This window comes from Prunus avium, chromosome 1 (assembly GCF_965620075.1).
Source record: "Prunus avium chromosome 1, drPruAviu1.hap1.1, whole genome shotgun sequence".
NCBI lineage: Eukaryota > Viridiplantae > Streptophyta > Magnoliopsida > Rosales > Rosaceae > Prunus > Prunus avium.
The window spans coordinates 10,570,529-10,591,770 of NC_142284.1; the positions used below are offsets into that span (position 1 = coordinate 10,570,529).

General features: G+C 36.5%; 7 protein-coding genes across 7 annotated transcripts; 3 read left to right on the forward strand and 4 right to left on the reverse strand.

Moving 5' to 3' along the window:
• Positions 1 to 2,544: 2,544 nt before the first annotated feature.
• Positions 2,545 to 3,462, reverse strand: LOC110750182 (major strawberry allergen Fra a 1-3-like). Its single transcript, XM_021950470.2, has 2 exons — positions 3,177 to 3,462; positions 2,545 to 3,054 (listed from the first exon to the last, which is right to left on the reverse strand). Exons 1-2 carry the CDS (start codon positions 3,358 to 3,360, stop codon positions 2,759 to 2,761), a joined length of 480 nt encoding a protein of 159 aa, XP_021806162.1. The 5' UTR covers positions 3,361 to 3,462; the 3' UTR covers positions 2,545 to 2,758.
• Positions 3,463 to 6,369: 2,907 nt separating this feature from the next.
• LOC110750266 (major strawberry allergen Fra a 1.08) lies at positions 6,370 to 6,978 on the forward strand. Its single transcript, XM_021950566.2, has one exon. The coding sequence runs from the start codon at positions 6,384 to 6,386 to the stop codon at positions 6,864 to 6,866; it is 483 nt and encodes a 160-aa protein (XP_021806258.2). The 5' UTR covers positions 6,370 to 6,383; the 3' UTR covers positions 6,867 to 6,978.
• An 891-nt stretch (positions 6,979 to 7,869) lies between these two features.
• On the reverse strand, positions 7,870 to 8,781 carry LOC110750205 (major strawberry allergen Fra a 1.08). The gene is made up of 2 exons (XM_021950492.2): positions 8,512 to 8,781; positions 7,870 to 8,378 (listed from the first exon to the last, which is right to left on the reverse strand). The coding sequence occupies exons 1-2, from the start codon at positions 8,693 to 8,695 to the stop codon at positions 8,080 to 8,082; spliced, it is 483 nt and encodes a 160-aa protein (XP_021806184.2). The 5' UTR covers positions 8,696 to 8,781; the 3' UTR covers positions 7,870 to 8,079.
• Positions 8,782 to 9,265: 484 nt separating this feature from the next.
• On the forward strand, positions 9,266 to 10,146 carry LOC110750254 (major strawberry allergen Fra a 1.08-like). Its single transcript, XM_021950553.2, has 2 exons — positions 9,266 to 9,543; positions 9,653 to 10,146. Exons 1-2 carry the CDS (start codon positions 9,360 to 9,362, stop codon positions 9,949 to 9,951), a joined length of 483 nt encoding a protein of 160 aa, XP_021806245.2. The 5' UTR covers positions 9,266 to 9,359; the 3' UTR covers positions 9,952 to 10,146.
• A 4,704-nt stretch (positions 10,147 to 14,850) lies between these two features.
• LOC110750260 (major strawberry allergen Fra a 1.08-like) lies at positions 14,851 to 15,790 on the reverse strand. The gene is made up of 2 exons (XM_088247015.1): positions 15,486 to 15,790; positions 14,851 to 15,338 (listed from the first exon to the last, which is right to left on the reverse strand). The coding sequence occupies exons 1-2, from the start codon at positions 15,667 to 15,669 to the stop codon at positions 15,040 to 15,042; spliced, it is 483 nt and encodes a 160-aa protein (XP_088103141.1). The 5' UTR covers positions 15,670 to 15,790; the 3' UTR covers positions 14,851 to 15,039.
• A 2,336-nt stretch (positions 15,791 to 18,126) lies between these two features.
• LOC110750253 (major strawberry allergen Fra a 1.08) lies at positions 18,127 to 19,015 on the forward strand. Its single transcript, XM_021950552.2, has 2 exons — positions 18,127 to 18,419; positions 18,529 to 19,015. Exons 1-2 carry the CDS (start codon positions 18,236 to 18,238, stop codon positions 18,825 to 18,827), a joined length of 483 nt encoding a protein of 160 aa, XP_021806244.2. The 5' UTR covers positions 18,127 to 18,235; the 3' UTR covers positions 18,828 to 19,015.
• A 1,253-nt stretch (positions 19,016 to 20,268) lies between these two features.
• Positions 20,269 to 21,216, reverse strand: LOC110750257 (major strawberry allergen Fra a 1.07). The gene is made up of 2 exons (XM_021950557.2): positions 20,923 to 21,216; positions 20,269 to 20,715 (listed from the first exon to the last, which is right to left on the reverse strand). Exons 1-2 carry the CDS (start codon positions 21,104 to 21,106, stop codon positions 20,417 to 20,419), a joined length of 483 nt encoding a protein of 160 aa, XP_021806249.1. The 5' UTR covers positions 21,107 to 21,216; the 3' UTR covers positions 20,269 to 20,416.
• Between the last annotated feature and the right edge of the window lie 26 nt (positions 21,217 to 21,242).

Sequence of the window (21,242 nt, forward strand, 5' to 3'; positions counted from 1 at the left end):
TTGATTGCAGTGGCGGTTCTACAGCTAGGGCAGGGTAGGCAGCTGCCTACCCCAAAATTTTTGACTAAAAAAAAAAACCTATATATAAACAAGGTTATTTCTAGCCATCACATGTGATAGTGTAAACCTTTGCCTACCCAGCCCATGTAAAACTACCCACATGTGTTATGGCCCAGTCAAACTTTAAAAAAAGGGGGAACATAACTTGTAAGAGCATCTCCAACCGATATGTCAAAAGTGCCACATAGATATTTAACAGCTAGAAATAACATCTCACACACTCTAACCGATGTGTCAAAGCTGATGTGGAATGAAGGCTGAAGATTGAGATGTTATTTTTGACATCCCAAAAGCAAGATGTCAAATGAATATTTTATTATTTTTTCTTTTCTATTCTTTTTAATTAAAAATAAATCAACACTAAAATGTAATAAAATAATAATTTAATTTGACATATCGGGTGGAGTGTAAAGCTGTGTAAGATGTCAAATTGCCATATCAGCCATCAAATTTAAATTTGATGTTTGGTATTTGACATCTCCCTTGGAGATGCTCTAAGCAGCCAAAGAGCTTTTGACTGTGCAATTCCAGACAGTTTCGGCAACTTCTTCTCGAGTCGACAGTCTTGGTTGTGCAATAGTCAAGCTGTGCAATTGTGGATAGCCCCTTCTCTTTTAGATTTAAATAGTTTAGTTTTGTGTTGCATTGCATTTATTTGTTTTTTTTTAGTTAAGCTTTTATTTATGTATAGAGATTCATATTTGAGGGTAATGCTCATTACGTCCCCCCTGACTAGGTGTATCTTTTTATTTTTATGAATGAAATTCACTCGTACCGTCAAGTTTTTAAGGTAAGTTTCGCCTACCTGACTTTTGAATCCTGGATCCGCCACTGGTTGATTGTATTCTGGGTCAGACGAGATTCATTTGTTATATCATTCATTATGATCCTTTAGTAATTGACATATAACTTATCATGTGGTGATTAGGTCAGCTCATGTAGTTATAAATATGACGCTTTAAATTGATCAGATTTTGTGACAGATGAGATCCATTTGTTCTATCAGTTACCGTGATCCCTTGGTAGTCGACATGCCTTGTCTTATGGTGATCAAGTCAACTCATGCAGTTAGAAATATTATGCTTTAAATTGATCATGGCAAATGAGATCCACAATTATTTTGATCCTTTGGTAGTTGACATATGCCTTGTCGTGTAGCGATCGAGCCAAATTTTAGTCTTGTTGTGTAGTATTCAAATTTTAGTCAAATTTTAGCTAACATAATTACAAGGGCGGAATCATGAATTTTTCAATAAGTAAATTAGCTAAAGTTATTAGCTTAAAATCTAATGATATATTTTTTTTTTGGGTACTTATAGTTTCTATAGTTTTTTCTATAAATAAAAGTATATACATTAAATCTTATAAACTAAACACAAGAAAAAATCGAATTAGAGCCATATTATTCACAAAAGGGTGAATTTCATTTAGAAAAATGCTTCTCTTTTAGAGATAAATTAATGAAAAAATAAATTAATTAAAATTGATGTTGGGACAAATTTTGACACCAAATACAAATGTGGCAGTGCTGAATGTGTGAGAATTGACTAGAAGGTATGGCAGTGACAATGGCATTTCATGCCTTTCTTTTTGTTTGAATTAGAAAGGAGTAGCATTCACTTTAGCCATTGAAATAGTAACTCTTTGAATAACCTGAAAGAGGGTGAGACTCCTGTACTGCATAAGGGCCATAGCCATAAGGACATAAGCGAAGTCAAGGAATTTCCTTCTAACTAGTGGTTGAGAGTTAGCAAGCTACCTTCATTCAACAGATTTGTGGTTGAGTCAATAACATGCTCTGACTATGCCTATTGGTATTGGTAAGGTATGAAATTGTATATATTTTTAATTTATTTTAAGGTTAAGATACTAGGGTATATAGGTGTAATATTTTTTTCTCCCAGAACCTTCCCTGGGCTACAGCCCATGGCAGCCCACGTAGTGGTTCTGCCAACGCATAGCTAGAAAGCAATGATAGCAAACTACTTAAAAAGTGTTTTCTCCATCAATTTTCTCTATTTTGACTAATCTCTAATATTTTATTATTTTTCTCTTCTCTTCTCTAAATTAAAAGTTCATTGAAAAATCAAAAAGTAAGAGGTGAGATAGGGTTGTGGGCCGAGGAAAAGACACGAGGAAGAAATAGAGAACTCTCAATTTCTCTCTCCTCCTCTCTAAATATAGAGAACAACCAAACTCAAATAAGGAGTTCTTCAAAATAGAGAGCCATATGGTAAGTCTGTTAGAGGTGTGTTTTGCCCTCATTCTAGTTAAAATGCCTAAAAACAATAGTATAGCAACTCTGCTGGAGATGCTTTTATATCATTTATTACAAGATTTGCTAATTGACATAGACCTTCTTTTATAGTTGTTCGATCAACTCATGTAGGTAGAAAATATAATTCTTTGTTTTTGGTCAAGTTGAAGATATACTTTAAATTGATTATTTGGTATGATATCCATTTATTATATAAATTATCACAATCTTTTGGTAATTGGCATATGCAAATATCATTAAAAAAACCTTGCAAATATCATAAAATCCATAATTTCATTTTATTTATTGCAAATGAAAGGAAATACAACATTCACTCTTCAATCAAAAGCTCCAAGCACAAGCCAAACACCATTTTCGAAGGAAAAAGAACAAAGAGAATGCCAAAGAGGACATAAGATTGAATAATACAGCTATGAAAATTTAGTTGTAGGCATCATGGTGTTCCAAGAGGTAGTTCTCAATGAGCTTGAAGAGGTGGGAGGCCTTCTCTTTGCCAGCCTTAACATGCTCTTCCTTGATCTCAAAATCACCCTTTGTGTGGTAGTGGCTGGTGCTCTTGACGACAGAACCACTGCCAGATGCCACCAACTTAGTCTCATATGAGATCTTCTCAATTGTCTCAGAGATTGCATCTCCTTCAATCACACTGTACTTGTACACGAAGTTCTCTTTGTCAATCCCATCAATTCTGTGCTTCACATAGCTGTAAGTGCTACCTGCACAAATATATACATATATACCAGATGAATCTTTCTGTTATGAGATAAGATGACCCCAAAACAATATTTCTGTAACATTATTATAACAAACCAGAAGAAAAAAAAAACTCTAAACTTACCTTCACCAAAGTTAATTTTCTTGATGGTTCCAACGCCTCCATCTCCTTCAAGGATCTCGGTGCTCTTTACTGCCTGTGGTGCAATTTTTGGGACGAGGTTGTCAGCATCAAGAACAAAGGCATTGAACAACCTAGCAGGGGGGATGACAGAGTTGATCTCGGTTTCATATGTGAACACACCCATGATTCTGTAAAAAGTGTTTGGGAAGTGAGAAAAAAATAATTGATGGAGAGGGAAGGCTAAGAAAGATGATGTAATTAAGTCGGAGATTTTGGGTTGTGAAGAAGTGAGGAGGAGGTATGGTATTTATAGGAACCAAGTGATCAAAAGGTTTATGCAAGTTTGTAATTGTTTAATTGGTTGTATTCGTTGTGACGTGGGAGCCATTACTTTTGTACAAAGGAATTTTGTAATTTAGTCAATGGAAGGGCCATCTGCAAATTGAATTTAAAATTCCAATTAATCCACGAGGTGGACTAACCTCAATTATTTTTTGCCTATTGTTTGATAAAAGTTAAAAATTTCCATGTGCATGAAATGAGTGCTTTGGCTGAGCATATTCGGTAACAATATAGTAGCAAATTGACAGTGTCTCTGACTCCATATATATGATGGTTCAAAGAAACAACTTAGTTCTTTGTTGGCTATTAAAATTTGAAACCACTCTTGGGCTGCACCGATTAAGACTAGATATATACACACAAGTACGAATGAATCATATTATTTAAGCAAGTTGGCAATAATTTAGTTTATCTGACCATACATATGTAATGTGGATGTCTCTTGCTGGTTTATTAAGTGGGTCTTTTAATAAATTCATTAAGGGGTCTAGTCAGATTGATGACTCCAGTTTTTCCCAATTGTGGATTTTTGGGTCACTATGTTTTCTGTGTTGATGTTTGATGAATGCTGGATTTTTGAGTGAACAATTTCCGGTGAGGGGGATTTCTCATTCACACACAATTAAGGGCATTTCCAGCGGGAGGGGTTAGCCCGAGCAAGAGGCCCCCTAGGCCCCCAATCACATTTCCCGTGGCTAGCGCTTGAAGAAGCCCGGGCAAGATGACTAAATGATGACATTATTGTGATGTCAGCATCCAATTTAAATAAAAAAATTGAAAAAGGAAAAAATTTCAGATTTTTTATTTATTATGAATACCTAGCCATATTCTTCACTTCTCACACCAAAATTCTATACAAATTTCTCTTCTCATATCTCATGTGAATAGTAATTGCCTTTGGATTGCCATGACAATAGGTGGAAAACCAATAAAAAAATTGCTAGGGCAAATACTATTCATGTGAATAGTAACATCCCTTACCCCCCTTGCCTCCCCTTGCCTTTTGCCATGGTAAATGGGTGGAAATGCTCTAAAGTGTCATGGTGATTCGAAACCTAAGACCACTAGTCCATAAGTCAAGTGAAGGCCCTTTTTCACTGGACTAGACCTGTTGGCATGATTTTTTTTTAGTCTACTGTTATGTATATTTACAACCGACATGGTCATTGGCCTGTGTTAAATAAATAAGTTAATAAACGCGGACTGTGTATCAATGGATAAGAGCATAAGACTTGTTTCTAAATTAAATATTTTGAGCCATTTCAATTTGAAGATGTGAAAACCCCCAAAAGGAAAACTATGTGCAATCAATTGTTGACCCATTGATATTGGAGCCCATGTTGAAATGCAAGTCAAGTCATCCTAATTTGAAGTTTGAAGTTCTGGAAGTGCATATACTAGTTGTGAGGTACGTACGTAGGGACAACCATACTTGAAAATCTGGAATTTACTTCTTTGAAAAGTTTCTGATTCCAACTTTTGATCAATTGGGTATTAGGCACCGCCCTAATTTGAAAAAAATGGTTCGATTGCTAAATAGAAATTATTATTATACGTAGATGATTATTGATGCATGTGAAATTTACCATAAACTCACATTGCTTAACAATTAACAATTTATTTACGTTCATGTAAACGACTCTTCTGAGCGCGCTACTGTAACCACTGTTATATGTTGGATACATGCTGAATAAACTTTTGAATAAACTTTTAGAGCGGCTTCCTTGACTGATTAATTATTCAAGAAACTCAAAATCATGATTTCCTTTCCACAATGGAAACATGCACTGAACTTTGCCAAAGCTCTTTTTGTTCTAGCCAAACCATCAGCCTCATTCTCTATAAATATACCACCTCTGCTACTCACATTTCTTCATCTCAAACTTAAGCTTTCTAAGATCAATTTAATCACCTCTACAGAATCCATTCTTTCTTTGATCACATTTTCTAAGCTCTTATTGTTGTGAATTAAGACCAATTCACTCCCCTTTAGACCTTTGTTGTTGATGGACTTTGGACAAGACTCAATGATGGATGAGTCTTACACACACACAGAAAATAACCAAGCACAAATGACACAAGTGTTTATAGAGGTTCAGCAAATTTTGCCTACATCCTCTTGGTGATCCCCTTGAGAAATTTCACTAATGAAGATAGGTTACAACTTTGGTTTACAATTGAAAACCCCCTTAGAACACTACCCTCACAATCTGTTTCTCTCTCACCCTTGCTCAACACCTTGATACACTTGAGAACTCTCTCTTCTACTTGACTCACTAGTTTCTAGCTACTTTGCCTCTCCCTTTGCTATATTGCTTCCTCTCTATCTCAAATACACAACCCCTTGCACTTGAGAAAAGCCTCATCACATCTTCCCACGTTCTGCCCTTGTTTTACTGAAGTAGATCACACCTTGGGCAGGCAAAGGGCTTGATAATGACAGCTACAAGTTCAGCTACCCAATAAAGGTAGGAACACCTTGAAACAAGCCAACATCTTTCCTTAAGTTGCTCTCCTTGCTTCCCAGCAACTTGCCACCTTTCATTTAAGTCAGAAGTGACTTAAAATATCCTTGCAAGTGGATAGAAAACGATAGCACACTAAAGAAACTGTTGAGAAACAGTGCAAACTCGAAACAGCATGTGTCGGGCGACCGGTCGCAAGAAGATTTCGCTCCAGGCCTCGACTCTGCCTGAAAACGACTGGTCGCAAATAGCTGGCGACCGGTCGCTAGTCGACTTAGCTCCAGACTTCGACTCTTCCTGAAAACGATCGGTCGCAAATGTCGTGCGACCGGTCGCTGGTCCAAGATTTAGTATCCTTTATGCGAGCCAATTTTCCAACACTTATATCATCATCATAATCATGGGTGTGTTCACTTATGAAACTGAGTTCACCTCTGTCATCCCACCACCAAGATTGTTCAAGGCCTTTGTTCTTGATGCCGACAGCCTCATCCCGAAGATTGCCCCACAAGCAATCAAAAGCTCAGAAGTTGTTCGAGGAGATGGAGGGGTAGGAACCATCAAGAAGATTACCCTTGGTGAAGGAAGCCAATACAGCTATGTGAAGCATCAGATTGACAGCATTGACAAAGAAAACTTTGTCTACAGCTACAGTTTGATTGAAGGAGATGCTATCTCTGAAACCATTGAGAAAGTCTGTTATGAGATTAAGTTGGTGGCATCTGCTGATGGTGGTTCCATCATAAAGAACACCAGCAACTACCACACAAAGGGAGATGTTGATATCAAGGAAGAGCATGTTAAGGCTGGCAAAGAGAGAGCCTCTGGTTTGTTCAAGCTTATTGAAAACCACCTTGTGGCCAACCCAGATGCCTACAACTAAAATGTTCTTCATGTGATAATGTAGCATGTTAAAGAGAGTCTTTGGTTCCTACTTCCAGAGTCATCATCATTCAATGATGTTGTTATCCTTTTTCTTTTCTTTCCTTGTTGTGTCTGGCCTTTTGCTATATCAAAGTGTGAATGCTCAATTTTTTTTTCATACTCTAATAAATAAAATGAATATCATTTTATATTTTTATTGTATTTGCAAGTTTTGTCTATAACATTATTGCAAAATGAGTTACCAAAGCAAGCATGCCCTATTTTAACTCAAATTTACTCTGTTTTCTTTTATGCCATTTGGAATTCATACCCTGGGAGATCAAATTAATCAAGTAGGATTGCTTTAAAAATAAATGAGAATGAATGCTGCAGAGTTTTTCTTTTGAGCAATGGCATGCCTGCATTAGGCAGAAGATTAAGGCCAAATTTGTAGTCTGCTATCCGGTGTCTTTTATATCCATTCGGAGATGAAAAATGGTTAGACTTTAAAGTCTTTGAGTCCGTGATGGATTGAATCGCATTTCCTACTGTGTTGAGCTGAACTGAGCTGAATACTTTTACTGGGAGAGCAATTTCAGCTAAAATATTTATGTTGGATCATCAAAGTCTATGAGGAAAACTTGTACCGGGCTGCTCGTGCTGCTTTGTTCTGTTCAGCTACTTAGCACTGTGGTAGGAACATTCTTACACAATTTGTTATCGGACTGAAGTAATGACATAGCATATTACTGCTGAATCAATTGGCCTAAACTGGACACGTTCTGATGTGTTGAGAATATTTCCATTCCCAACGGACATGTGACATAATCAAAGTCTGATAAGTGATTCTTGCAACACACATACCAAATCCATAAAGTCCACTTTCAAAGATACAAGTGAATTGCGGTTCTGCACTTTGAACCATATTTGAAGTATTGCTTTCTAATGTCAACCGAACTAGTCACCGTTAATTTGTTTAAATGTTGAACGAATCATATAAATGTTGGAATTAACAAACTTAGTGTACTAAATGCAGCAGACAGTTTGATTTGTATTTGATTAGACCAATAGTTTCATTGTGCACATATATTTTCACAGAAAATCAAATTAATTGTGTCCAAATTTTCTTTATTGAAAAATTGAAATCAAATACAAGTACATTACTCTTTAAAACCACACCATTGACTAAACAGGAAAAGGGACGACAGATGAAGATTGTTGTCCAAACATGTTTAGTTGTAGGCATCAGGGTTGGTCACAAGATAGGTCTCGATAACCTTGAACAAAGCATGGGCCCTTTCTTTTCCAGCCTTAACATGCTCTTCCTTGATCTCAACATCTCCCTTGGTGTGGTAGTTGCTGGTGTTTTTTATGATGGAACCTCCATCTGCAGATGCCACCAACTTAATCTCATAAGAGATTTTCTCAATTTTGTCTGAAAGAGCATCTCCTTCAATCAAACTGTAGCTGTACACAAAGTTATCTTTGTCAAGCGCATCAACCTGGTGCTTCACATAGCTGTATTCACTTCCTGTAATTTGAAAATTTGAGGATGGTCAATGTCAATTTTTATAGAAATTGAGACAATGCTGCTTTTAAGAAACATGTTAACTAGAAAAACAAGTTAGTAGAGAGAGAGAGAGATTGGTGGAAAGTAAACTAACCTTCACCGAAGCTAGTCTTCTTGATGGTTCCAACACCTCCATCTCCTTCAACAATTTCAGCACTTTTAACTGCTTGTGGAGCAATCTTTGGGACGAGGTTGTCAGCATCTAGAACAAGGGCTTTGAACAACCTAGGTGGAGCAATGACAGAGGTGAACTCGGTTTCGTATGTGAAGACACCCATGATGATGATAAATTTAAGAGCTTAGAAGATGATCAAAGAAAGAATGAATGTGGAGGAAGCTAAAAGAGAATGATTGATATTGGTGTGAGGAAACCAGAGGGAGTATTTATAGGTTAAGGGTGAAGTGTCTATTGTGTAAAGTGACCCCAATGGATATAAAGTTGTTTGGACAAGTTTTCAGTGGTTGTTTCCCATGTAAATATTTTAGTCAAAGAAAGCCACCTCTACAAGTTGATTTTAAAAATTCCGACTTATTACAACCAGCTGATGTGCTAATTAATTTTCTAATAGAATGTTCTAAAACACATGTCTACGTACACAGTCCATTCTGATTGGCTAGTAGTATCATATTGGACGTATGCTTGCCCTTTTTGATGATCATAATATTACAACACAACTGGTGTGCTGCTGAGTCTGTTGACTGCTGACTGCGGACTCAATAATATCCTTATTCATTCAATTGAAAAATCTAAAGTCCTTTTCACTTTCATTTTCAAAGTCTAAAGTCTTTGATATACAGCTGACATTTCACACAGCCTCAATCTATAAATAGCACCTCCAGTTCTCACATTTTCCAGCATCAAATATCATCCCTGCCAATCATCTAATCCTTTCACACTTCCATTCTTTCTTTGATCATTTTCTAAGCTCTAAAATCATCATCATGGGTGTCTTCACATACACAGACGAGTCCACCTCTGTCATCCCCCCACCAAGATTGTTCAAAGCCCTTGTTCTTGAAGCTGACACCCTCATCCCCAAAATTGCACCCCAATCAGTGAAAAGTGCTGAAATTGTTGAAGGAGATGGAGGTGTTGGAACCATCAAGAAGATTAGCTTTGGTGAAGGTTGGTTTCTGCCATTGCCTCTTCTAAGTTTAACTCGTTTGTTTAATTAATAACATAAATCTTGAAAGCATTAATCTCTTAATTTCTAATTATAATCCTCATTTTACAGGAAGTCATTACAGCTATGTGAAGCACCGGATCGATGGGCTTGACAAAGATAACTTTGCGTACAGCTACAGTTTGGTTGAAGGAGATGCTCTTTCAGACAAGGTCGAGAAAATCAGTTATGAGATTAAGTTGGTGGCATCTGCTGATGGAGGTTCCATCATAAAGAGCACCAGCAACTACCACACCACTGGTGATGTTGAGATCAAGGAAGAGGATGTTAAGGCTGGCAAAGAGAAGGCAACTGGTCTGTTCAAGCTTATTGAGAACTACCTTGTGGCCAACCCAGATGCCTACAACTAAAACCTTAAATGAACATATACTGCATGTGCTTTCTCTGTCATTATATTGGTGTGACTTTAATTTTTCATTTTCATTTTCTTGTGTATCAAGCCGGAGCTGCGTTGGCTTGCACCTAAGGCTATGATAAATTGTAATGTTTGTATTTGATTTTATTCTCAATAAATAAAGCAAAAATCAGTTGCTGGTCTTTACAAATTTGGTCTGTAGTATCTTTTTTCTTCAATTTGGCGAATTTCAATCTTTTTTTTACTAATAAAAATTTATGAAAATTTACTAGTGCAAAGTAAAGATTCGATAAAATTGGAATGATATGAAAGACACGCATAAATCGAGAAATGGCCCTTTGGTTTGGTCAAGGTTTTTGAGAAGTACCATTTGGGGCAACCCTGATGCCTACAAGTAAAACTCTTGTCACAGTAGTGCTTGCAAAGAGAAACAAAACTGAGTTTTTATCAAAAATAGCCAAAATTTCGCCTCTCTTTTCATAAATGTCAGTTTTTATAAAAACTTTCAAATATAGCAAAAAATATAATTATTGATATATAATTATTATGACTCTGCTAATCTGCTTAGAGATATATAATTATTGATGAGGTATTTCCTTTGGCTTTAAAATATGCTTTATACTGTATTCGAGGTTTACCATGGTTCTTCCTTTCTGGAAACTGATATATAGGGGTATTTGTATCCTTTATACTTTCTGAAATCAAATCATCATGATATATTTCATTGGCGTTATGAGTTTCAGGGGGAGATGTTACATGAATGACTTCCTCAGAAGGTGATTAGTGTGGTACTAGAGCTGAAGGCAGGTATGGAGCGAGCAAAATCTCAGAAAACAATACAACTTCCTCCTTATGATTTTGGAGGCGTGGAGTTGACTGGTCGTTTTCCACTGACGGCATAGGCTCAATGTTCGGCAAAATAAGACAAAGTGACTGGTCGTTTGGACACAGTGGCACCACATGTGAAGGAATAAAAGGGGGCGACCGGTCGTTTTGGAGGGGTGACGGGTTGCTTTGATGCTGAATCTTTTCCATTGTGAAAAAGTCCAGAAAAGTCTGGGTGTTTGGCTGTAGATTCTCCTTCTGTGCTTTTGAAAAATATATGTCGTGTTCCCGGAACACTACATCTAGTGTTTGAAGAGGAGTTTGGAAATTCTAGATACTAGAGGGAATCCTATTTATAAGGTAAGCTGCAAAGAGGACGGCCTCGCCCCAAAAAGAGTGAGGCATGTTGGCACCAAATAAAAATGCACGAACGACTTCCAATAAATGTCGGTTCTTTCTCTCAGCCACCCCATTTTGTTGGAGAGTATATGTACATGAGCGTTGATGTATGATACCATGATCCTGTAAGAATTGTTTGAGATCATGATTAAGAAATTCTTCGCCATTGTCAGAACGGAGAACCTGTATTTGGGCATGAAACTGAGTCGCCACTATTTTATGGAACTGTTGAAACATTCAACTGACTTCCCATTTGGTTTTGAGAAGGTAAACCCAGGTCATTCTGGTGCTATCATCAATGAAAGTGACAAACCATCGAGCTCCAGCCAGAGTAGCAATTTGAGCAGGCCCCTAAACATCAGAATGAATAAGGGAGAAGAGAACCAAACTTTTATTTGTACTTAAGGGGAATAGAACGCGATGACTCTTAGCCAATTCACACATATCACACTGGAAGTTGGAAACATCAAAACTGGAAAATAATGATAGAAACAACTTCTTCAGATAACCGAATGAGGCATGCCCAAGACGTTTATGCCATAGCCAAACTTTGTCTCTCTGCCTTTCAGAACTAGCTCCACTGGTTGTGAAAGCTTGACCAACCTTGGTCTCACTGTAAGGTGCTCAATCCAAGTAGTAGAGTTTGCCCCGCCTAGTACCACAACCAATCGTCTTCCTCATGAGGGTGTTCTGAAAAACACAATGATTCGGCCAAAATGTTACAGTACACCCCAAAGTAATAGTAAGTTGTGTAACAGACAACAAGTTATGGTCCAAAGAAGGAACGAGCAATACATAATCCAGATGTATGGAGTTATAGAGAGATAGAGAGCCCTCCTTAACCACCAGGGAGGGGGTACCATTAGCATTAGACACCAACGATGGAGTGGTTGATTTGCGACTAATAAGTTGGCTAGGATCAAATGTCATGTGATCCGTAGCACCCGAGTCAATAATCCATGTGGGCTTTGGAGAGGGTGTATGAAAAGCAGAACCTTTGGTAGAGGCGATAGAAGCATGAGCCTGGGTAGATGGTTCAGCAGGAGTGACCGCATGCTTCTATGAGTCTGCAAGGAGGGAGTGAATCGTAGGGGGTTCTGACATCGCAGCGGAAGTAAGATTTGATATGAGTGTGTGTTTGTGGTTAAGGAGTTGATTTGAGAATTGGAGGAATTTGATTTGAGGAACTTGAGGAGTTTGATTTGAGGACTTTGATGTATGAATTTGATTTAGGAATTTGATTTGAGAGGTATGTGTTTAAGGAGTTTGATAAGAGGATTTGATTTGAGAGGTGTAAGATTTGTATTTGAGGAATTTGGATTTGAAGGTTTATAGACAACCTAGGATCAATTGCTCTGATACCATGCTAAAACATGAATATGGTTTGAATACTTTATGTTAATTGTATTCTTCTCCATAAGGATGTATATATAGGAGTTTACATGAATGCTTTACAAGGAAATATATACAGTAAATAATTAGGAGAATATCTCTTAATTATATAAGGATATGTCAACTATATAAAATAAGAAAGTAAATCCCCTAATTAATCAAGAAACTCCCTGATTAATTAGGATAGCTCACGTCAACAAACATAAGCAATTTCTATATAAGAGAAATTTATTTTTATTTTCTATAAATAACAAAGTGAATCAGAGCCGCCTTAGCTTTAGATGTGTATGTATCCATACTCAATCAGTCCGAGGAGGAACACTTTCAAAAGCAGAGAGAGGCTGAATGAAGGAAGCACTGTTTTGAATCATACTCGAAAAGAAGAATTGAATTAATTACACATGTTATTTATTGGATGATATACTTGACAAGTGTGGTAAGAGATGATCTCCTGCGAATTTTTTTTGGGATTTTTCACATGTTAGTGAAGATATGACTGCACCAGCGTCATGTTGTCAAGAAAATATTGATTCACTTAAAATCTTAGCCCTCCTCAGTCATTGTTAATTTTGAGTTTTTCATTTTGATTAGAGGAAACTTCCATTCAAACAGCCAAAACAATTGACTCTGACAGATTAAAAAAAAAACAGTTTACTATTAGTTGGTAACAATTACTCAAAAGGGGAAAAAAGAAGTACTGAAATTTATGTTTTATTTATTTATTGGGACTGAAATTTGTTGGAATTTTAAAAAGGTTTTAAAATTTTTACCGTTTTGATTTGTTTAATTATTTTGGATGTTTTAGTTTATTTATTGTGGGGGTTATAAATATTTAAGGGGGTGTACTCAATTTAGATTTTAAAAGATTTTAAAGAAGTTTAAAAGTTTAGGTGTATTCAATCACGATTTTATAAAAGTCTATTCAATTCTTGGTGTATTCAATTCAGACTTTTTAAACTCCATTCAAATTTAGGTGTATTTAATCACGACTTTAAAAGACTTCATAAAAGTTTGGGGTGTATTAAAAAACTCATTGATTTTAAAGGAAATACAAAAAGTGGTGGATTTCGTTTGATAATAGACTAATTTTAGGCCATGACAAATCTTTGCTTCACCCAAGAGATTTTGATACATATATTATTTTTATTCTCAAGATATGATTTCACCACTTCTACTACCACCACCATTTTATCATGACTATCATCATCACCACTACCACCACAGTCATCATCATCGTCGTCGCTGCCACCACCACTGTCATTGCCTCCACCCCCTAGCACCACCACCACCATCACCTCCACCTCCACTACCACCCATCGCCGCCCCCACTACCAGCCCCACCATCACCCCCACTATCACCACTACTACCACTAGCACTATCACTGCCACCGCCACCACCTCCACCACCCTTACCCCTACCTCCACCACCACTACCACCCTACTATCAGCCCCATCACCATCACTGCCACCGCCACCACCTCCACTACCCTTACCCTTACCCCTCCACCACTACCTCCCCCATAAACCACCATCACCACCACCATTGCCATCACCACCATTGGCTTCACCACCGTCGCCATTGCTATAAACTCCATTAAAATCAATAATAAAATTCTAACAAACTCAATTAAAATCTATACACGAATTCAGTCAAAGTCTATGTGAAGTTTGTAGAATTCAGTCAAACTAAATTAAATTAAATTAAACTCCATCAACTTTATAACTCTTTTAAAATCATTTAAAATCTTAATTTTTAGGTTTTATCTATATATTAAATGCCTTAATTTTCTAGTTTAATGTGGTGGAGGTTATATGTTCTTAGATGCCCATAAAAGGCCACTCCTCATTCACATTTGATATACTAATATAATACCATACTACCACAATACCACATACTACAATGACCACCACAATATGATTCTCTCATCTTATACCTTTTATACTTTCTATACTTATATTATTATTTTTGGGCAACGGTTCTATGACTTGGATACTTATATCCGATTGTAAACGTGCTCATAGCGGACCTTGAGCCTGTGTATTGGGGGTCGTATCTTGGAGTCTTGTAGACCATCAATACCTGCACGTAGGGATTCTACAAAGGCTTTAAGATAGCGTCTTTAACGTGCTTCACCATAACAGACTTGCTTTCATAATCTTAATTATTTTACTTTTATTTACCTATTATTTGTTTATTTAGTTTTACTTTACCTTAAAAGAGTTTCCAATTTATTTTATATATTATTTATATTATAAAGGGTTTTGCTTTTGGCTTTTACGGAAAGAGGAAACTATATTTTTTATAACAAAACTAAGTACAACATTACTCTTCAATCTTAACTCCAAAAGTGCATGCAAGTCAGAGACCTGCATGCTTTGGTATGCTAGAGAAGAAAAAGAATTGAAAGCCACATTGCTGAAGAAACAGAGAAAACAGGACACAAGACTGTTGCCCCTATAGATGGGTTTAGTTGTAGGCATCAGGGTTGGCCACAAGATAGGTCTCAATAATCTTGAACAAAGCTTGGGCCTTCTCTTTGCCGGCTTTAACATGCTCTTCCTTGATCTCAACATCACCTTTGGTGTGGTAGCTGCTGGTGTTCTTTATGATGGAACCTCCGTCTGCAGATGCCACCAACTTAATGTCATAAGAGATTTTCTCTATTTTGTCTGAAAGAGCATCTCCTTCAATCAAACTGTAGCTGTACACAAAGTTATCTTTGTCAAGCGCATCAACCTGGTGCTTCATGTAGCTGTATTCACTTCCTGTAATTTGAAAATTTCAGGATGGTTAATGCCAATCTTTTTAGAAATTATGACACTAATGCTTTCAAGATACATATTAACTTGAAAACCAAGTTAATTAGTAGAGAGAGAGAGAGAGAGAGAGAGATTGGTGGAAAGTAAACAAACCTTCACCGAAGCTAGTCTTCTTGATGGTTCCAACACCTCCATCTCCTTCAACAATTTCAGCACTTTTAATTGCTTGTGGGGCAATCTTTGGGACTAGGTTGTCAGCATCTAGAACAAGGGCTTTGAACAACCTAGCAGGAGGAACGACTGAGGTGAATTCGGTTTCGTATGTGAAGACACCCATGGTAGATGATGATGATTTAAGAGCTTAGAAAATGATCAAAAGTAAGAATGAAATATGGAAAGAAGGAAAGAGAATTGATAAATTACTTGATGTTGGAAGCTACGAGCACTGGAGGTCGTAGGTTAAGGGTGAAGAGTCTGATGTGTAAAGTGACCCCAATGGATATAAAGTTGTTTTCCATGTGAATATTTTAGTCAAACAAAGCTCCCCTACAAGTTGGCTAGTCAAACAAAGCATCTATAAGCAAAAGCAACTCTTCAGGTTATGTTTTTTTTAATATTTATTTATAAATTTTATTAAATTTTTATTTATTTATAGAGAATGGCACAATGGACCATTTGTCCAACATAATGAAGGTAATTTAGGGCTCACTCAACTATACTTTATGATGTTAATTTTTGGTCTCATGTTGCTTTTTGCATCAAAAGTGTTATTCCATTAGTACCTGTTTTGAGAGAAGTTGATTCAGAGGGGAGACCCGCCATGAGATTTATTTATGAGTTAATGGATGTTGCAATAGAGAAGATTGCTTTTAATTGTGGAAAAGTTGAAAGAAAGTATAAACTAATTTGGAGAAGAATAGAAGAAAGATGGGGCCCACAACTTCATCAACCTTTACATGTTGCTGGTTATTATTTGAACCCTTAATTGCGTTATGAAGAGACCTTTTCTAATGTTGGTGAAGTGAGGAAGGGATTGGAAGATTGCATGACTAGGATGTTGTCTTTTGAGGATCGTATGGCTACTGATATCCAGTTGGACTTGTATGATGAGGCAAAAGGAGAGTTTGGAGGTCGTCTTGCTGTGAATTCAAGGAAACTACGAACTCCATGTTATAATCTTTACTTTTTCATTTTAATTCGATTATAATAAACACTTGAAATAAATGTTAAACTTAATTAGATGGATTTGTTATGTTTTGTTTTGTCTTTTAGCAAATTGGTGGAAGCGTTTTGGAAGGGACACACCTGAGTTGACGAAGTTTGCTATTCGGGTCCTTAGCCTTACTTGTAGTGTATCTGAGTGTGGGAGGAATTGGAGCACATTTGAGCATGTAAAGTTCTTCGGTTAAATTATTGTTCAAATTTTGATGATTCTAAATCTAATTTTGTCTGTTTATGTTCATTTTAGATTCATACAAAGAAAAGAAATAGACTTGAACATCAAAAGCTCAATGCTCTAGTAAATATGAAGTATAATACGACACTAAGAGAGAGAAGTATTAGAAGTATAATGCTTCTAAATCTAATTTTGTCTGTTTATGTTCATTTTAGATATAAAGTTGTTTTCCATGTGAATATTTTAGTCAAAGAAAGCCACTCTACAAGTTGGTTTTAAAAATTCCAAGTTATTACAACTAGCTGGAATTTTTTCATAGAATGTTCTGGTGTGCTGCGTCTTCTGACTGCTGACTGCTGACTCAATAATATTCTCATTCAATCAACTGAAAAATGTAACGTCCTTTTCACATTCTTTTTCTTATGGCCAACCCTGTTGCCTACAACTAAAACAATCTATGAGATAATGCATGTTCCAAGCAACAGTCTGGTGTCCTGCTTTCTCTGTCGTTGGCTAAGGGTTGGCTTTTTTTCCTTCTGTCAGGCCAGAGCACTCTTTGGCTTGCATTTGGCGTTATGATAAATTGTAGTATTGTATTTGATCAAGCAAAAATCATTTAATTATAATACCAAAGGAAAGGGTAGAGAATTTCGAAAGATAACAAACTAAGGTCTAAACTTTTTTTAATATTATTAATTTAAACTACTATAATTTACGAGAAGAGGGATCATCTCAGGTGAAAGGGGCATAACCAACCAGCTTAACCACGTCTACGTCGCGGTCTTTACTTTACAATTTTGACATTGACTTACCGAAAAGAAATATAAAGTATAGACTTGACTTCAACTTGATTAGAGCAGCAAGGTTGGTAAAAGAAATTACTTGAAAGAGAAGCCCTGAAAAGTCTAAATTAGATGACACACGATACGTTTAGGAAAGGGATAGGGAGCCAATCACAATACACTATTGTATAATCTCTGCAGTTGGATCCTTAAGTGAGGTAAAATATGTAATTAATGATGATACACAAGGCAGAGTTAATCAACAAAAAGAGATAAAGGATGTAACTAATCCTTCTTTGAATTTGATCATGAAAACAGTCCATGTGCATTCAGAATAGACTCTGCTTGTTAGACAGACAAGTTAATTTAGAACATCCTGCTAGAAATCAAGATATTATTAAGTTAGCACACCAGTTGGAATAGTTGAATTTTTCAAATCAACATCTACTGGAGGCTTTATTTCCTTGACTCAAATATTGCTGTATTTCATTGAAAATCATATTTTCCTTTTCACATGGACAAGAACCATTGGAAAATTATAAATTTGTCTAAATTCCCTTATTAATGAAAGCCATTTTACAAATATGGCCTTTCCCCATTAACCTATAAATACTACCTCTAGTGCTCACACTTCCTCACACCAATATCAATCATTCTCTTAGCTTCCTCCACATTCATTCTTTCTTTGATCATATTTTCTAAGCTCTCAAATCATCATCTTCATCATGGGTGTCTTCACATACGCAGACGAGTCCACCTCAGTCATCCCCCCACCAAGATTGTTCAAAGCCCTTGTTCTTGAAGCTGACACCCTCATCCCCAAGATTGCTCCCCAGTCAGTGAAAAGTGCTGAAATTGTTGAAGGAGATGGAGGTGTTGGAACCATCAAGAAGATTAGCTTCGGTGAAGGTTGGTTTCTGCCATTGCCTCTTCTAAGTTTAACTTGTTTGCTTAATTAAGAGCATAAATCTTGAAAGCATTAATCTCTTAATTTCTAATTATAATCCTCATTTTACAGGAAGTCATTACAGCTATGTGAAGCACCGGATCGACGGGCTTGACAAAGATAACTTTGTGTACAGCTACAGTTTGGTTGAAGGAGATGCTCTTTCAGACAAGGTTGAGAAAATCAGTTATGAGATTAAGTTGGTGGCATCTGCTAATGGAGGTTCCATCATAAAGAGCACCAGCAACTACCACACCACTGGCGATGTTGAGATCAAGGAAGAGGATGTTAAGGCTGGCAAAGAGAAGGCAACTGGTTTGTTCAAGCTTATTGAGAACTACCTTGTGGCCAACCCAGATGCCTACAACTAAATGTAGCATGTTGAAGAGAGTCTTTGCTTCCTGAGTCATCATTCAATGATGTTTGTTTTCCTTTTTCTTTTCTTTCCTTGTTGTGTGTGGCCAAGGGCTTGCACTTGGAGGCCTTTGTTATATCAAAGTGTGACTGTTGTATTTTTTTTCATTCTCTAATAAATAAAAGGAATATCATCATTATAGTATTTGCAAGTTTTTTCTCTAACTTTATTACCCAAATGAGTTACCAAAGCAAGCATGCCCTATTTTGATTCAAATATACTCTGTTTTTCTTGTATGCCATTTGGGAATTCATACCCCGGGAGACCAAATTAATCAAGTAAGATTGCTTATAAAAATCAATGAGAATGAATGCTGTAGAACTTTTCTTTTGAGCAATAGGATGCCTGCATTAGGCAGAAGATTAAGGCCAAACTTATAGTCTGCTATCCAGTGTAATTTTTATCCATTCAGAGATGAAAAGTGGTTAGAATTTAAAGTCCTTGAGGTGGTAAGGAGTCTGTGTTGAATTGAATCACACTTCCTACTGTGTTGAGCTGCGAACTGAGCTAAATATTTTTATTGGGAGAGCAATTTTAGCTAAACAGTTTATGTTGGATCATCAAATTCTATGAGAAAAACTTGCTAACTGGAAATAGACATGTTCTGATATTGGTGGATTTAGCTTTATGCATTGACATTCTAAATGTGAAGGGGGAAATACAATATAACAAACTAAAGAAATAACAAAATTTTGGAGATGTGACGCCCGAAGGCTACACAGAGCTCCTATACAAACTTACTTGAGACCAACTTTAATAAGATTGATACTTCAAAGACTCTATTACAACACACACTTGATACTCTTGATTCTCTTGGTACGCACTTAAAATAGAGTGGATACAACGCTTATTTATGGGCCATAATATTAACTCAACATTAAACCTAATCATAACTATTATACCCACTAAACCTCACATTAACTCCAACTCATACACTAGGTAATAGCTAAACCCTTTAAATTCTAACTTTTTATTTGCTAAACTTCTAACATTTGAAATTACCTCAACATTGAGAATATTTTCATTCTCAATGGGACATGTGACATAATCTAACCTGATAAATGATTCGCGCCACACATACCAAATCCTCGAAGTCCATTTTCAAAGATAAAAGTGAATTTCGGTTCTGCAGTTTGAACTATCTTTTAAGTATTGCTTTCTAATAATGTCAACCGAATTATTCATTAGTAATTCGGGAGTAACATTCTACACAGCATGACGTTAATTTGTTTAAAAGTTGAAAGAATCAATATAAATGTACTGAATGCAGCAGAAAATTTGATTTGTATCTGATTAGAACAATAACAAAGTTGGTAAAATGTCCTCACAAGTTACAGTAAAAGATCTGAACATACTAATGTGGAATTCATTCTGCACATACAGTTGCACAGACAATCAAATAAATGCTTTCCAAATTTTCTTGATTGATCAATTGAAATCAAATACAAGTACATTACTCGTTAAAACCATACCGTTAAGTAAACAGAAAAAGAAGGACAAAATGACAGATTATTGTCCAAACATGCAGTAGTATCGCAGACATGTTTAGTTGTAGGCATCAGGGTTGCCCAAAAGGTACTTCTCAACGACCTTGAACAAACCAGAGGCTCTTTCTTTGCCAGCCTTAACATCCTCCTCCTTGATCTCAAGATCACCTATTGAGTGGTAGTTGCTGGTGTTCTTTATGATGGAACCTCCATCAGCAGATGCCACCAACTTAATCTCATAACAGATTTTCTGAATCTTGTCTGTAATAGAATCTCCTTCAATCAAACTGTAGCTGTACACAAAGTTGTCTTTGTCAAGCCGGTCAATCCGGTACTTCACATAGCTGTATTCACTTCCTGTAAAATGAAGATTAATTAGAAATTAAGAGATTACTGCTTTCAGGATTTATGTTAATTAAGCAAACAAGTTAGAAATTAAGAGATTGCTGCTTTCAAGATACATAATAACTAGAAAACCAAGTTAAGTTAGTAGAGAGAGAGAGAGAGAGAGAGAGAGAGAGAGAGAGAGAGAGAGAGAGAGAGAATGGTGGAAAGTAAACAAACCTTCACCAAATCTAATCTTCTTGATTGTTCCAACACCTCCATCTCCTTCAACAATTTCAGCACTTTTAACTGCTTGTGAAGCAATCTTTGGTACCAGGTTGTCAGCATCCAGAACAAGAGCTTTGAACAATCTAGGTGGGGGGATGACAGAGGTGAACTCAATTTCATATGTGAACACACCCATGATGATGAATTAGAGTTAAGAAGTTGATGAAAGAAAGAAATAACCAAATGTTTGGGAAGCAAAGTGAACTGATATTGGGAGATCTAGCGTTTGATGTTGGAAAGAATGAGCACTGGAGGTTGTATTTAAAGTGGCC